Here is a 17,782-nt window from a genome sequence, read left to right as displayed (position 1 = left end):
AAGCCAAGTTTGTTTTTGGCAAAGAGAGCAATTATAACAGCTCTTCTCCATCCACCATAGCTTTTCCCATAAAACATTGTGGAAACGAGATTCATCTCTGGATAATCAGAAGGGTGAATATAGTAGGGATGAGTTGAACGGATGACATTATTTCCAGCTGAAAGAGTGGCTGGAGTGCTTTCAAAAATTGGATTAGATGTAGAAGAGGTGGGTGCCATTGCAGAGAAGATGAAGAAAAGAGAAAACGAAACAAGGATTTTAGACAAATTTTAAACCTGCTCGAATACCATGAAAAAAAGATAGCAAGAAATTGATTGGGAGAAAATTCTCTTTTCTGTATGTTTGACATCACTGTAGAGGTGCATATATATACAACTCATGAAATATATGAACAACAAACTGAGTAAAGATAATGGAGAACGTGACTGACCAACTATGAAACATGTCCTACTTTATTAAACAATCTAAGTGTCCTACTTTGTTTAAAAAAAACTAAAAGATAACTACAAGGAATAAAATAAATATATCTATGACTAATCTTCCAGAAACTTAGCAAACCTATGTCTTTTTCATCGTAACTGTTTCACCATTATCTACACCAATAGTTATGAAGTTTTTTAACTTAATTTCCGAAACGTTCATAACAATTGTTATTGGTGATTCTCCCCTATTTTTGGCTTGACAAATTTTCAAGATTCATAATTGTTATTGGTGATCTTTTCTAAAAATCAAATTCAAAAGCAATATCAATATCAATAAGCCTTATATTGTGAAGCACTGAAATTCCTTGTTCACTTCATTATGAATGAATTTATCCTATGATTATTTTACTCATAGTTTTGAATATTATCTTTTAGAAGTTGTAGTTGAAATTCGAAAATTTCAATTAATTAACAACCTTTTACTCATAGCACTTCTTTTAATGACGATTAATGAATGATGTCTATATCAATGCCGATTAATGGATAATAGCAAATTCTTTAATGACGATTAATGGATAATGTCGTATTTGATTAGTATTACCGAATTTTTCAATGACGATTAATGAATAATAATAATTTTTAATGAGGATTAATGGATAATGTCGTATTTGATTAGGATTACCAAATAATTCAATGACGATTAACGAATAATAACAATTTTTACTGACGATTAATGGATAATAGAGAATTTTTTCTAATGACGATTAATGGATAATAACAGATTTTTAATGACGGTTAATGGAAATATCGTATTTGAGTAGTCATTAATAGTTATTATATGGTCATGACTTCAAATCCCCTATTTAAAAATTTTGATATTATAAATAAAGCCTTAAGTTTGTAATAAAAAGAGTAAAAAGAGTAAAAGATAAGATGTTAACCAGGATTGAACTTGGGTTGAAAGGGTAGATCTCCTTGCAAAACGAACAGACTTAAAGCAGTTTTATGTTCTCTTAAAGTGCACTCTTCAGTATAGATTCTATTTCTGTTAGTTTCTTGAGATAGATATCTTAATATACATAATTTTTTACAAAGTTAATGGTGCACGTGCACCCTCCTATTCATGTGGGTCCTCCCTTGTGACAGTGTGTGAGTGAGTGAGAGATAGAGAGAGAGGTCAAGCTATTTTTGTGGAAACTCCAGGAAGAGAGCAAATTTAGTAGTATTGACAAAGTAAAATTATACCTTCAGAATTGAGAGGTCAGACACTATTCCAAAGAGAAATTTAAGGCAATCCAAACAAAACTTGTTACTCCTCCATATATAAATAAGATAGAAATCAGATATGAAAAATAATCAACAGGAAATAAACACAGCCTTCAATAAAACCCCTCTGAGTTCTTCACATACAAGAAGAACCATAGGGGTTGTTTCATAGGGAACTCCCCCCATTAAAAAAATCCAAAAAAATCAAAAAAACCAAAAAAATGACAAAGAAGGTGGTAATTGGTGGAATAGCTTCTGTTCTTGTGGTGGCTTGTGTGGTGGCAGCCTGTGTCACCCTGACTAAACATGATTCTGACCCTTCATCAAATGGAGTTGCAACTTCAACAAAGTCAGTTGAATCTATGTGTCAACCCACACCATACAAACAAACTTGTGAAAAGACCCTCTCCGCAGCAAAGAATGTGTCCGATCCAAAGGACTACATCAAGGTTGCATTCGAAGCCACTGTGGCAGACATCAAGAATGCCATCAAGAACACTGAGCCAGTTAAGAAAGCTGCCAGTGATCCTTACACCAAAGACGCTCTCCTTGCTTGTGAAGAGGTGTTTGATCTAGCCGTTGAGGAACTAAGGGGCTCTGTCGCTAGGATTGAGAACTTTGATTTCTCTAAGATGAAGGATATAGTGGATGACCTCAAGTCATGGCTTAGCGCTGTCGTTGCTTATGAAGAGACTTGTTTAGATGGTTTCACCAAATCAGAATACAGTGCAACCCGTGACGAAATGATGAAGCTAATGAGCACCACCCGGGAGCTAAGTAGCAATGCTCTTTCCATGGTCAACAGCTTCGGTGAAATGATCACACAAAACACAGGCCTTACCCGCAAATTGTTATCAAACAGTGACTCATTTGTCGAAGCCAGTAACCGTAAGCTCCTTCAAATTTCTGCCTCCAAGCCTAATGCTGTGGTTTCTGCCAGTGGAGGCGGACAATACAAGACCATTCAGGAAGCACTTCAAGCTGTCCCCAGGAGCAGTCCAACTCCTTTCGTTATCCTGATCAAGGCGGGTACATACAAGGAACACATTGAAATCGAAAAGAACATGCTAAATGTTGTGTTTATTGGTGAAGGCCCAACCAAGACCATAATCACCGGTGACCAGGCAGTAATTCCTAACCGTATATCAACATGGCATACAGCCACCCTTGGTGTTTGTGGTGATGGTTTCGTTATGAAGGACATGGGTATTGAAAACACAGCAGGACCCACAAAAGAACAAGCCGTTGCATTGAGAATTAATGCCGATAGGGCTGTTCTCTACAACTGCAATATCGATGGTTACCAAGACACGTTATACGCTCACTCAGGAAGACAATTTTATCGTGATTGTACCATTACAGGCACCATTGATTTCTTGTTTGGTGATGCAAGTGCTGTTTTCCAAAACTGCAAATTGATTGTGAGGAAACCAGGTCCTAATCAAGCTTGCATGATCACTGCTCAAGGAAGGATGAGAAAAGATTCCTTTGGTACATTCGTTATCCAGAATTGTGACATCAAGGCTGATCCAGCACTCACTAGCGCCAATCCACCAGTCAAAGTCTATCTTGGACGTCCATGGAAGGAGTTTTCCAAGACCATCATAATGCAATCAAACATCGATGGATTCGTCGATCCATCAGGATGGTCACCATGGAACACAACTGATTTTGGAATACACACATGTTTTTATGCAGAGTATCAGAACAGAGGACCAGGTGCTGCACTTGACAAAAGAGTCTCCACATGGAGAGGTTACCAAAAGGATATTTCAGGAGACGTTATTAACAGCTTCACTGCCGGTAAATTCATTAATACACAACAGCCATGGTTACCAGTGTTTGATATTCCCTATGAAGCTGGCATGATGAAGGTGTAATTGCATATACCATTCACCCTGTAATTTTTTCTAATTATTCAAAATTATATTTCCTATTTCCTTTGTTCTACAACCATTATTTCCTTTTCATTTTCTCGTTCATCCTATAACTTAAAACTAATCAACAATAACAAAGACAGCTAGTAAGTTATCAGTAAAATTCCAAGATAACTAAGACGCAGCAAAATAGTAACAAGAGCCAAGAGAGGATTATATATATAATTATCTAAGCCGTTGTTAGTGTCTTAATATAGTCAATTAAATCTTATTCAAAAATTTTAACTTATGCCATGTGCCATCAATCCAATCAAGAACTCGGGAAAAATTGAGAGGATCTCCATCCATTTTTTTTCGATAATTAATCTATTTTTTGCTCCTTTATTTCAATACAAAATCATCTCATCCATCCAATTAGCGTACGCAATCATTAAGATGATAATAGTACTAATGTTTTGTAATGACCCCAAAGGTGATTTTTTCACCATATCCTCCACAATTGTGCTTGGCCGGCTCAACACAATTTGAGACCTAAAATGAAATTTTAATTAGAGGTCTAAATATTTTTAAAAAATTATTGGTATTTTTTTTACTTTTTAAAAATTTTAGATGTAAATTATTACTTAATATCTATTTTATAAATGATTTTTTTCAAATACTTTTTTAAGATATTAATTCTTAAGCAAGATTTTATCAATTCTATATTGAAAACATTACTTTATTCAGAAAATTATTATATGAATCAAAAATATAGTTCTATAAGTAATAAGTTGATAAATTTTAAATAAAAATAATAGTTAAAATTGTAGAATCTGATTCAAAAAATTGATAACTTGATATATCTTACTTTGATAAAAAAAAATAACGAAGAAATAAAAAAATATTTGTAATTTACTTTTTTCAACACTTTTCAGCTATTGATTCATATTTTTAAGAGAATATTACTCTAATCATCAAAGGTTTGAAGAAATAGAGTGCATAAGGAGTTAAAAGTATTTAAAAAATATGAACATCAGCAAAAAAAAGTATATTTATACTTTTTATTATGAATAATTTATTCTTTTCATGAAAAAAATTAAACGTCATATTTTATTTTATAAAAATTTGAGTGCCCCAATTTCAGCGGCCTAAAAACAATAGTAAAGAGTCGGCACTGCAATTGTGGTGAAAAAGATATAGAAGGGGTTTTGAGGGGCAATTTTGTGTTTAAAAATGTCAATGTATGCATTAAATCTCTTTGCATTACTAATACCTAGAAATCATTGGTATTAGTAATATACTCGTTAATACACAATAGAGTGTATAACTAATGCAAGCATTAATAATACCAAGCATGAAAATGTACACCAAACAAGATACTACTAATCCATAAAGCTAGCTCATGCATTAATTTTGCTTATACATTCTACCAAACGACCCCTTAGAGTTTTGAAGAGTTAAAATTGTTCAAAGTGGTTGTTGATAACAACCAGTGCTACAAGTCTCGGAATGAAATTTGTTCAGTTCCATCAGCTTCACAATAGGAATTTTTGGTTAGTTTGACTACTGCCTTTGTCCCAAGGCTTTGATTTTGAGTTATAAGACGAGATGCAGAGAAAGTTAAGGCTAACTTTTTACTTTAGTCAATGCTTGAGGTTAGAACAGTTATTTTTGAGTTTTGATGATTTCACTAGGCCCAAATGGTGATACTTGGTCTAGGTTAAGATTTGGTTCAGTTTCCGAAACTTTTTGATGAGTTTCATATCCTTACTTGAAAATTTAGACATTCTTAAGTTAAAGTTGACTTTGGTCAATGTCTGGTTAAGGTGACTTTGTTTTGGTGTTCTGATGATTTCATGCACTTCGAAATATCATTTTTAAGCTATGGATAAATTGATATTGACATAAACTTGTTGATTCATCAATTATTTTCATTATATTAGCCACATATAAGCTTGAGAATTTGAGCTTTTCCCGAATAAAGTTAAATTTTGATAAATTGAGAATTTCAAGTTCGATTTTAACTCCATCTTTATGAAATTTCATATTTGAAATGGTAAAAACTGGACTAGAGAGAGACGTTCAAGAGTATGTGATGGTTGTTTTCCAAGTTATATAACGTGTGCATGTTAACTGTCTGTAAAACTTGTAAAATACATTTGGTAAAAACATAAGGGTTGAATGTGGAATGATGAACTGTTGACAATCTCATGCAACAAAGGTGTTTTTCTTATTTGTATTAATGTGTTAAACTTGACAAGATTCAAAAATGGATTAATGATAAGATATGGTAGTTAGGAGGATAATTCTTCATTGGTTGAAAAGTCAAGATAGCACCTTTGTAGGTGAAATTTAGGTGAAACATAAATTGGTTTCACAAGGTAAATCTTGACATATTTTGATGTCATGGATGACATTAATAGGAAGCATTCACTCCTATAAATAGGTAGCTCCTAATTCATTTGTAACACACCTCTTACTTGCTTTCTCATCTCCTAATACATTTGTTCTTCTTCCTATCTTGTAGTATTTCACTTGTAATTTTTTGGAGTGAAATAAATTGGTTGGTTGTGTCCGAGGAGTAGGCAAAAGAAAATAAAATTTTACCGAACCTCGTTAATTCTTGGTCTTCCTTTTATTGTTGTCTTATTTACTATTTATTAGCTACCTTTAGATATAGTAGTTGTGATTCCTGTCACATCCCGAGACCACAACCTATAATATATGGCCCTCTCGGAGTGCAACCGGCGTACTTGACCTCTCGGAGGTCTTGTACAAGCCCTTCCATATCGTTCATCGCATATAAACATATGAAAGTAGTGCAGAATTAAAACTATTCGTAAACATTCTATAAGTCTTTAAAAATTCTTTCATATAAAACTCATAGGAAATACTAAGTCTCATTTCATCAAATCTTAGACACAAGAGTACTTTGGGGCAGGGCCCATAGACAATAGCAATACAGTATTGCTAAGTCTATTACAATAGTTTGATAAAGGAAATAAAAGACATTTATGCCCTCTAGTCAAATGAGAACATACTTCAACTAGCTTGAACGATCTTCTAATCCAAGTTTAGCTCTCCAAAAGCACCTTCACCTATGAATCACTTTAGAGATAGATAAAATCATGGAATCAGTACAATCACATTTATTAAGTATGACATAATACATAAAAATCATGAAAATGGACATTTGTTGAAAATATGCATCATTTGATTTAAATATCATAATAACAACATTTAACAACTTAGAAACACATAAGAAATTAATTAGCCAATTTTTCATATTTTCAAGGCAACTTTACGATGAACTACTTCACTGTACAGTGAACTCCTTCACTATTACAGTGAAGTTTCTTAACTTCACTTTAGACACCTTCTATCATGTAATCCTCTCACTAAAAGCTATCCTAAAACTCATTTAAGTAAGACAAAGAGAGATCGCTCATACAACCTCTCTAGGCACACCTAAATGATCTTTAAGACCACCTAAAATGAGATCAACACACACTTACAAGACACCAAACATATGAACATGAGATTCTTCTACCAAAGGTGATTCAAAGTCTCACTTGAGTGTGTTGTGAAGCGACCGCCCATACAATCCCTTACACACACATAAGATATCCTATAGACTACCTAAGATAGAATCCTTCTAACATAATACAACAACATATAGATGATATGACATTCTCCTTCCAAAGGCTATCAAAAGACTTACTTAAGTAAATCAAGAAGATAACGTTCATATTGACCTATTCAAGATTACCTAAATAATCTTTAAGACTACCTAAGGCTTAGATCATGTCTACATAATCAACCATCTTCCCTAAGTAGAGTCATTCTTAGGACTTATCTAGGTAAGATACGAAGTGACCATTCTTATGCCCCCTTCACACCTTAACTAGACAACTATTAACTACTATAGATAAGTACTTATTCATTTAACATACTTTCTTAACTTAAGTCATTACATTCATTTAAGACTCATTCATCACATAAGGACATTCAAGTAATGGTCTTGGACAACACCTAGGGACTCTCACTAACATCTTCAAAGTCTATTGTGCAATGTCTAGATAGTGTCTCATACCATCACCTAAACTTCATTGAACTTCTCTAATGCTAGTAGGTATCTCATATGATGAGAATAAACAATAAACGACATAGACAATGATAGATAAATCTAGAGTTCTAACCTACTCCAATGAGGGTGTTCTACTTGCTAAGTGTGAACTAGGACACATCCATGTAGGCACATGGTTAAGGAATATGACGGGCTTTTATGCACTCTAGTCATTCTCAAGTAGAGATGCATTGTACTCTAGTCTCATTTTCAAGTAGAGCTACTTCCTATAACATACTCACTCGGTGCTAGCGTTTGTTCTCATAGAGTCATTTGCATTAAAGGTTCATATAAAGGAGTTCAAAATCTAGTTCATAACCCAATCACATTCACCCTACCAAAGAGGTCCTCTAGGAATACCTTACAATTGCGACAAAGATAGATCATTATGACTTTCCAAAGGATGATATGATGTCGTTCAACCAATCAACCCTAAGTCATTCATTACATGAAGGATACCATTACGATTTTCGACTTCCACATTCATAACCTTACCACTAGGTTTAAGGTTCCACGTATATGACCTTCGTAACGTCATTTAAGGTATCACATATCATTCATTCATACATGACAAGGGTGCACTAAGCTTACCTAGTAAATACATCTTACATTCACATATCATTCATACATATATCAAGTAAGGGACACAAGTCTACCAAAACAAGACACAATATTCTGTACTTCATTACATATAACATATCATTCTTTGAAGCACTTAGGAATGACCCTTATCATCTTTATGTAATCCTATACATTATTATAACATCATAATTATAACCATCATAGACTCATATAGTCAAGTAGGAACAATTATGCATCAACTCTAAGACTACACACCCAAGCACATAGTCATAGTCTAAATGATCACCTAACATCAATAGAAGAATATATACTTTCACATTGATCACATGTAGATATATATGCTCATACTTCACATAAATAAACTACACAAATCATCATAATACTTCAAGTAGTTTGCTAACGAGGCCATGATCATCATAATACATAAAGTAACGCCGACAAGGCCACATCAATTGCAAGTAAACCACATAGCACCGGCACCATAAGTGTACAATACCAATTACAACATAATTGAATAATAATTAATATAAAATAAAGAGAATTATGGAAGCATACCACCAATACATTCGCACCACTTCAATCCATACCTAATTATCCAATTCAATACCATAAGGCCCTTACCAATGTCTATGAATAATAATTCAATACAAAACTATAATATTCAATGAATCTAGGTCAATTCAATATATGTTTAGCAATATAAGACCAATTAGACATCAATTAAATACAATTATTACATCATTCAATAGCCCATAGAAAACTACACTAGAATTCATAAGCATTAAGTCAATATCACTTAACCCATAAAGTAGTCAAAAACTAGGATTCATCAATTACATGGGTTCATAGGCTAATTGAGTTAGAATCATATAATTAACAAATATTCAATCAATATACAATGATTTAAAACCTTTAATGCAAGAACCTATGGATAGATAATAAAATTGGACAATTCATCTTTGAAAACTTTAGAAAACTCTTTGAATGTTGGGCTCCTTAATTAATAAAGTTTCAAGGATAACAAATCATACCTCAATGATGTTATTCCACAAATTTGATGAATAATCACCACTCAATTATCCAATCCAAGATCTTCCTTGAGTTTTGTTCCAATAGAGTTCTAGAGAATTTCTAAGGGAATTTGGGTTTTGATTTTGAAGAATGAATTCTTCTGAGTGTAAAAGGCTAATAAACATGTTTAGAATACCCAAAATACCCCAACCAACAGACTATTCTGTTGGTCTGTGGTTTGGGACTGAGGCTGGTACTTGGCTTGGTCATTTCCCACTCCTAAGTACTGACCATGACACCCATCGACGGGGCATCAACTGGCCCACGAGTCGTCTACTAACTCTGTCGTTTGGGGCTATCTTGGCAGTCTTGGCTTCAAGGAAAGGGTCCTTCCTCAAGGACCCTTGGTTGGTCCTTGGGGACTTTCACCCGGACGTTTCTAATCCAAATATGTTTGTATACAAGTTTATTACCTCTCATATGAATTTCATCAAAAACGAACACGTAAAACTCAACCTAAAATTCCAAGAAACACAAGGTCGTTTCAAGGAAAACCTTTTGAATATCATAGACGTTCTAGGACGTTTGACCTCCAAACTTCACGAAACTTGACGTGTTGACTATAAACACTATATTAACTCCTAATAAAAACCTCATTAACTCAGAAAACACACATATAGACACATAATCACTCATGAGGCACATATGTGCCTTAGTTGTCCAACGTCTTAGTCGTCCCTTGATGTTTGACTTCCAATGCACCTAAACTCTTAGACACTGCCTCAATATCAAATTATAAAAAATTTTAGGACCTTAGACCATCATGAAAACCATGTTAGGATCAAGCTTCGCCTAAGTCATTTTCAAGGTATTACAATTCCATTAATCTCTATATATTCCGCTTCCGCAACAATTGGTATCAGAGCCAAGGTATTATCTGAGTATGCTCTCTGGTGCAGCATAGTCTGAACTTCAACATTATAAAAAGATTTACTTTGGACATTTAACTATTAGCTAGTAAATAATATTTGTAGTAAAATGATAGACAAGAAAACGATGAGTCCACATTGAGTGTCAATAATACGTCATCATTGGCATCTTCACTTATGACGAGAATTGTGTCAAATGTCAAATTTGCAGTTAAAATTTTTGATGGATCAGGACATTTCAGAATGTGGTGAGGCGAGGTCCTTGATGTTCTTTTTCAACAAGGGCTATATATTGCCAGTGAAGAAAAGAAATCGGACGGTGTAGGAGAAGAAGATTAGAAGATTATCAACCGTGTTGCTTGCGGTACCATTCGAACTTACCTTGCAAGAGAACAAAAGTATCCATACATGAAGGAAACATCTGCAAATAAATTATGGAATTCATTGGAGGAAAAAATCTTAAAGAAAAATAGTCAAAATAAACTAAACATGAAAAGAAGACTGTTACGCTTCACTTATATTCCTGGTAGCACAATGAATGATCATATAACCATCTTTAATAAGTTGGCGATAGATTTGCGTAATATGGACGTGACTTTTACGGATGGAGATATGGCCTTAATGTTGTTAAGTTCACTTCCCGATGAGTTCGAGCATCTTGAAACGACTCTAGTCTATGGGAATGATGAAGTATCTCTCAAAGAAATTTGTTCTGCCTTATATAGTTATATATAAAGAAAGAGAGAAAAACAAAAAGATGGAGAAGTAGAAGCATTCATTGTGAGAGTTCGTTCTCAAAAATCATATGAGAATGAAAAAAGGGAGATCCAAGTCAAGATCCATAATCAACAAATATGAATGTGCCTTTTGCCGAGAAAGAGGGCCTTGGAAGAAGACTGCCCAAAGTTGAATAGCAAAGCCAAACCAAATAATGGGAAGGCTTTCATGGATTCAAATGTGGCTGATTGTGATGACTCTAATTACTTACTAGTTACGACAGATTCATCCAAATCATCTGATGTATGGTTGATGGACTCAACTTGTAGCTATCATATATGTCCCAATCGGGACTACTTTGTTGATGCAAGAAGGAGAATGTGGAGTTATTCACACCGCAAACAATATTCCTCTTACTACATTTGGTGTTGGTGTAATCCGATTAAGGAACCATGATTGAGTAAGTAGAACATTAATATATGTTCGATATGTACCAAATTTAAAGAAAAATCTCTTTTTATATAGGAGCCCTAGAGTCAAAGGGGTTTAAAGTCATCGCAGATAATAATGTGATGACAATATGCTCTGGTGCACTAGTGGTAGCGAAGGGAATTCGAAAAAAATAACATGTACCACTATCAAGGTAGTACAGTTATTAGGACAGCGACAACAACATCCAATGACGACAACAAGACAAAAATGACCTAGTTGTGACATATGCGCTTGGGACATGCTGGAGGAAAATCCTTGAAAACTTTATCAGATCAAGGATTGCTAAAAGGAGTAAAATCTTGCAACTTGGAGTTTTGCGAGCATTGTGTCAAGGGAAAGCAAACAAGGGTTAAATTTGGAACAACTATCCATAATACTGAAGGTACTTTGGATTATGTTCATTCAGATGTTTGGGGTGCTTCCTAAACACCTTCATTAAGTGGGAAACTCTATATTGTAACCTTTGTTGATGACTTTTCTCGAAGGTTGTGGGTGTATATGATGAAAATAAAGATGAAATATTGGGAATTTTTGTCAAATGGAAGGCGATGATAGAACTCAAAGTGGCAGAAAGATCAAGTGTCTTCGCAAAGACAGTGGTTGCGAAAATAAAAATGATCTTTTTTAGAAAAATTGTGAGGAAAATGGCATCTTTAGATATTTCACCGTCAGAAATACACCACAACAGAATAGAGTAGCAGAACGCATGAATCAAACTTTGCTGGAGAAGGTTCAGTGTATGTTGTCCAATGCTGGCTCGGGCAAAGAATTTTGGGCTGAGGCAATAATATATGCATGTCACCTTATTAATCGTCTACCATCTGCTGCTATTGGTGGAAAGACATAAAAACGGTATGGAAAACATGATGAAGATTATGGTTCTTATATGTATTTGGCTCAATTGCATATTATCATGTAAGAGAGTCAAAATTAGACCCAAGAGCAAAGAAAGTTTTAGTTATGGAAATTACTTCTTGAGTCAATGATACCATTTATGGTGTCTAGAGACAAGAAAAAATATTTTCAGCATGGATGTTACCTTTGATGAATCTTCCTTGACAAATAAGGTAACAATTGAAGAAGTCAAACAAATTGATGATGCTTCAAAACAGGTGGAGTTTGAGGGAAAGATAATTTTCCCAACACAGGGATCAAACGAGGAAAAAACTAAAGATTTTAGGGAAGTCATTCAAAAAGGAGGTTCCATCTCAAGAACCTCAACCACAACTTGAATCATAGAAACCAGCAAGACAAAAAGGACAATAAGAAAATTTGCTCGACTCATAGATATGGTGGCTTGTGCGGCCTCAATTGCAGCTGATGTCATTCCTACCACTTATCAAGACGCAGTCCAAAGTTTACAAGAAGATAAGTGGAGGATTTTCATGGATGAAGAAATGCAGGCCTTTCATCAGAATCATACATGAAGATTGGCCAATCTCCTAGAGGGCAAGAAAGCAAATGGGTGCAAATGGGTATCTGCAAAGAAAGAAGGATTTCCTAACGAAGACGATATTTTCTACAAATCAAGATTAGAGGACAAAGGATACACTCAAAAGGAGGGAATTGACTATAATGAGGTATTTTCTCTAGTTGTAAATACTCCTCCATTAGGGTTTTGTTGGCTTTGTAGCACAGTTGAATTTGGAACTAGTTCAGTTGGATGTAATACATGGATACTTAGAAGAGGAAATCTACATGACTCATTTAGAAGGATTCAAAGTTGATGGAAAAGAAAATATGGTGTGCAAACTGAAAAAATTGTTGTGTGGATTGAAACAATCTTTTAGACATGGTACAAACGATTTGACAAGTTTATGTTGCAACAAAAGGTACATAAGAAGCAAATACGATCATTGTCTCTATTTGCGGAAGCTTGAAGATGATTCCTTTATATATCTTCTCCTAAAAGTTGATGATATGTTGATAACTTCTAAAAGTCAAGAGGAAATTGAGAAGCTAAAGATTCAACTAAGAAAGGAGTTTGAGATTAAGGATTTGGGTGAGGCAAAGAGGATTCTTGGCATGGAGATAAAAAGAGATAGACATTCAAAGAAACTCTATTTATCTCAGAAAGAATATTTGAAGAGAGTACTAAACCGATTCGGTATGAATGACAAAACGAAGTCGGTTAGCACTCCACTTGCTCCTTATTTTAAGCTTAGTGATGCTATGTCACCTATGAATGAAGCTGAATGAAAATATATGTCAAAAGTACCATACATGAATGCTATTGGTAGCTTGATGTATGCAATGGTTTGCACAAGGACAAATATTTCACACGTTGTTGACGTTGTAAGCATGTACATGTATAATCCTGGAAAGGATCATTGGTAGACTGTAAAATGGATTCTACGGTATATTCATAATATTGTAGATGTTGGTTTGGTTTTCGAGCAGAAAGATAATCAATATTTTTTAATTAATTTATATAATATATTTATAAATTATAATTTCTATATTTTAATTTGTGTAATTGTTTTATCCTTATTTTTATTTAATTTTTTAAAATTACAAATTTAAGTCATTTAAACTACAAGTAATAAATATAAGGGAAAATGCAAAAGTACCCCCTGAACCTATGCCCGGAATCCCAGAGACACACTTATACTATACTCAGGTCCTATTACCCCCCTGAACTTATTCTATAAATAATTTTCTACCCCTTTCGGCCTACGTGACACTAGCTTGAAGAAAAATGTCAACATACATTGGGCCCACAAGATAGTGTCATGTAGGCCGAAAAGTGGTAGAAAAATAGTTATACAATAAGTTTAGGGGGTAATAAGACCTTAATATAGTATAATTGTGTCTCTGAGATTTCAAAGATAGGTTGAGGAGGTACTTGTGCATTTTCCTTAAATATAACTTATAAATTATAACATAATTATAAATAATAGTAATAACTTATAAACTTAAAAAGATTTAAATCTTGAAAACTTAAATAGACTTAATTTGCAAACTTAATAAGTAAAAAAAAAATTAAAATATATCTGTAAAATAAGCTTAAGTAAAAAAATTACATTATAAATTTAAAATTAGAAAAATAAAAAAAAAATCATATTTTCGTAATTCAGAAAAATCATTTTTTGAATAACTAGATGTTGCCATCCCGTTTATCCCATCCCGGTCCGTTCCGGCATATAATGAACGGAACGGAACCGAGTATCTGTCCCGGTATTTCCGGTCTGGTTCATCCCGGTATCGGTCAATAAACCGGTCCGGTGGTCCCGTTCTGGTCCGGTGCCCAGTCTTAGGTTCTCCTATCTATATATTGGAGTAGGTGCCTACACGACCCGATGAATTGAGTCATGACACATGACAAGTAAAAATGTATAGTACTCAACTTTTGCTACTCTAATTGTCATGCTAACTTCTATAATTACTTATTCAGTGGTGCTAGAACTTGCTAACAATGTAATTCTATATGACGTAGAATTTAGGTCGATATCATGCAAATTAGAGGAGAAAACAAGAATAAAACAAGCTGAAACCCAAGTCGAAATTTGCATAAGCTAAGACATAAATATGAATAAACTAAAACTAATTAAGTATTACATTACATAGCTAGAAAAGCAATTAAATAAACATAAGTTGGATAGTTATTTTTATTTTTTTAATCAGTAGAAGATAAGATTTATAATTAAAGTTGTTACAGATTCATCAATAGGAAATGCCAGTCTTCTTAATCCAGCTATCTTGATCAATGAAGATATTAGGAGCATATTTTTCAGCTTCCTGTGGTGAAATGCTTTTCTTATAACCAGCCCATTTAACCCTTCTGTCAGTATTTGCTCCTGGTCCCCTGTTCTGATACTCTGCATAATACAGAGTGTTTAGAGCAAAGTTACCATTCCATGGAGCCCATCCTTCAGGATCAATGAACGCGTCTATCTGACTTTGCATTATAATTGTCCTGGAATACTCCTTCCATGGTCGTCCAAGATAGGCTTTGATTGGTGGCTGGGTGCTAATGAATGCTGGCTCAGCGCTGATTTCACAGTTCCTCAAAATGATTGCACCGACCCCACGATGGTCTTTTCTTCCTTGGGCAGTGACCATACAAGCTTGGTTTGCACCTGGTTTCCTTACAATCATCTTACAGTTTTGGAACACGGCAGATGCATCGCCAAAGATGAAGTCAATGGTTCCTGAGATGGAACAATCTTTGTAGAATTGTCTGTAGGAATGTGTGTATAGCGTGTCTTGGTATCCATCAATGTTGCAGTTGTAGAAAACTGTCTTGTCTGCTGATACACGGAGTGCAACGGCTTGGTGCTTCATTGCTCCAGCTGTGTTTTCAAACCCGATATCCTTTGCTACGAAACCATCTCCATTCACGGCTGCATTAACATTATTTTAAGAGAAAGATTTTAACTTTTGTGTGCGCTAGACGTCATATAAACTCATTAATTGAATGATCTGACTTACCAACGGTGGAGGTATGGAAAGTGGCAGTGCCATCAGCATAGTTCTTGTTGCCAGTAATCTTTGTCTTGGTTGGGCCTTCGCCAATAAACACAACGTTTGTCACCCCTCTTGGGATATCGACCATCTCCTTATATTCACCTGCCTTGATTAAGATGACATAGGGTTGAATGTTCTTTGGGGGCACACCTTTGAGGGCTTCTTTGATGGTCTTGAATTGTCCGCTGCCATCTAGAGCAACCACAGCATTAGGCTTGGTATTTGAAACTTGAAGAAGCCTACGAGAACCGTCTTCAACGAATGATGTGTAGTCATCTGCCAATAATCGGCGGCTAATACCAGGAATGTTCATGTTAGTAAGCATGTCACCAAAGCTAGTAATCATAGCAAGGCCATTGCTAGTAAGCTCCCCTGCAGTCTTTAACAATTTCTTCATTTTTTCACCAGTGTCACCACTTGTGTTCTGAAAAGCATCTAAGCAAGTTTCTTGATAAGTAATCGAAGCACTGATCCATGTTTTTAGATCATCGGTATAATCCTTGATCTTGTTAATATCAAAGGTGCCAACTTTATCGAACGATCTTCTGAGATCATCAATAGACACATCAAGAAGACCTTCACAAGTATTTAGAGCCTCTTTTGTTCTAGGATCATTGGCTGCATCCTTGATCAAGTCAGTATTTTTTATGGCATTTTTTATGTCAGTTATGGTTGATTCAAATGCAACTTTTATAAGTTCCTTTGGGTCACTAGTGTTCTTGGCTGATGCAAGACTCTTCTCACAAGCTTCTTTGTAGTCAGTAGGTTGACATATTGCTTGAACAGATTTTGTAGAGGTTGAAATACCACCATTGCTAGCTCCATCACCACCATCGCTCGCGTTCTTTTTGGTAATGGTGACACATGCTGCAACAACACAAGCCACCACAAGAATTGAGGCTATGCCACCAATGACTAATTTTTTAGCCATAATATTTTGATGCTTTTATGTATTTTTCCCAAAGTAAAAAAAAAAAAATGTTTTTGTATAGTTAAATTGATAGAGAGCTTTTGGGGATTTTTTATTAGAGAGGGTACATGCCCCTTGGCTCTGAAAGATGTATTTCCTAAAAAATGGAGAAACTATTTATAGTGTTGGTTTCTGTTAAATATGTGAGGATATGAAATGGTCTAAGAAAAAGAGGAGGTTGTTAGTGTTTCCATTTTTTTAACTTTGTTTTGTTTTGTCCTACATTTAAGGTTTGCTTAATATAATTTTAATGTTCATTTCAATTCCTGTCTGTTTCAAACTAGGGAATAATATGGACTGATTTATCCTTTCAATATAACAATTTTTTTTTATAATTACTCTAATTTAAAAAATAAGTATTGGATACAAAATAGGTGGGCATATCTTTTTAACTCTATGAACAATAATAACTAACATAAGTATGACGACAAGTTTTTGATCTTAATCCAGATAAGACATATCTAAATTATCTTTTTAAATTAACGTGTAAAGGGAATTAACCCCCTAAAAGAAGTAAGTTTTGGCTTTCCCTCTCCTTACCTGGTTGAACGTTTCGTTTTTCTTATTATTTAGTTTCGAATTAAAGACTCTACTTTTTTGATATACTAATTTTTGCAAACGTGCGTTGCATGTTTGTCTCATACAATTATTATATAGAAAATGTTGAAATTAAAAATATTAGTTTTATCCATTTATATTTTATTCATTATATAAAATTCATAATAATCGAATAATGCATTGAACATCAAGCAAGAAATTTGAAAAACTAATTAAGATACTATTAGCTTTTTATTATATGAATATATCTATATGGCTTATCCTTAATAATCTCTCATTACGCTTCCATATCAGTAAGTACACAAATATGTAGTTACTTAAGAAACCATACAAGTAACAAAAGGATAAAAGAAAGAAAATATTATAAAAGTATATTTAAAAACGAA

The 17,782-nt window shown here is 34.2% G+C and overlaps 2 protein-coding genes across 2 annotated transcripts; one reads left to right on the top strand and one right to left on the bottom strand.

Annotated features, from left to right (window-relative positions):
• Nucleotides 1-1,780: 1,780 nt before the first annotated feature.
• On the top strand, nucleotides 1,781-3,638 carry LOC107012505 (pectinesterase-like). The gene has a single exon (XM_015212373.2). The coding sequence runs from the start codon at nucleotides 1,910-1,912 to the stop codon at nucleotides 3,566-3,568; it is 1,659 nt and encodes a 552-aa protein (XP_015067859.1). The 5' UTR covers nucleotides 1,781-1,909; the 3' UTR covers nucleotides 3,569-3,638.
• Nucleotides 3,639-14,906: 11,268 nt separating this feature from the next.
• On the bottom strand, nucleotides 14,907-17,033 carry LOC107015054 (pectinesterase-like). Its single transcript, XM_015215219.2, has 2 exons — nucleotides 15,833-17,033; nucleotides 14,907-15,744 (listed from the first exon to the last, which is right to left on the bottom strand). The coding sequence occupies exons 1-2, from the start codon at nucleotides 16,797-16,799 to the stop codon at nucleotides 15,065-15,067; spliced, it is 1,647 nt and encodes a 548-aa protein (XP_015070705.1). The 5' UTR covers nucleotides 16,800-17,033; the 3' UTR covers nucleotides 14,907-15,064.
• Between the last annotated feature and the right edge of the window lie 749 nt (nucleotides 17,034-17,782).

The sequence above is a fragment of the Solanum pennellii genome, chromosome 1 (genome assembly GCF_001406875.1).
Source record: "Solanum pennellii chromosome 1, SPENNV200".
Taxonomy (NCBI): domain Eukaryota; kingdom Viridiplantae; phylum Streptophyta; class Magnoliopsida; order Solanales; family Solanaceae; genus Solanum; species Solanum pennellii.
Note: the sequence above shows the minus strand (reverse complement) of the source record. Positions and strands in the feature narration are given on the sequence as shown.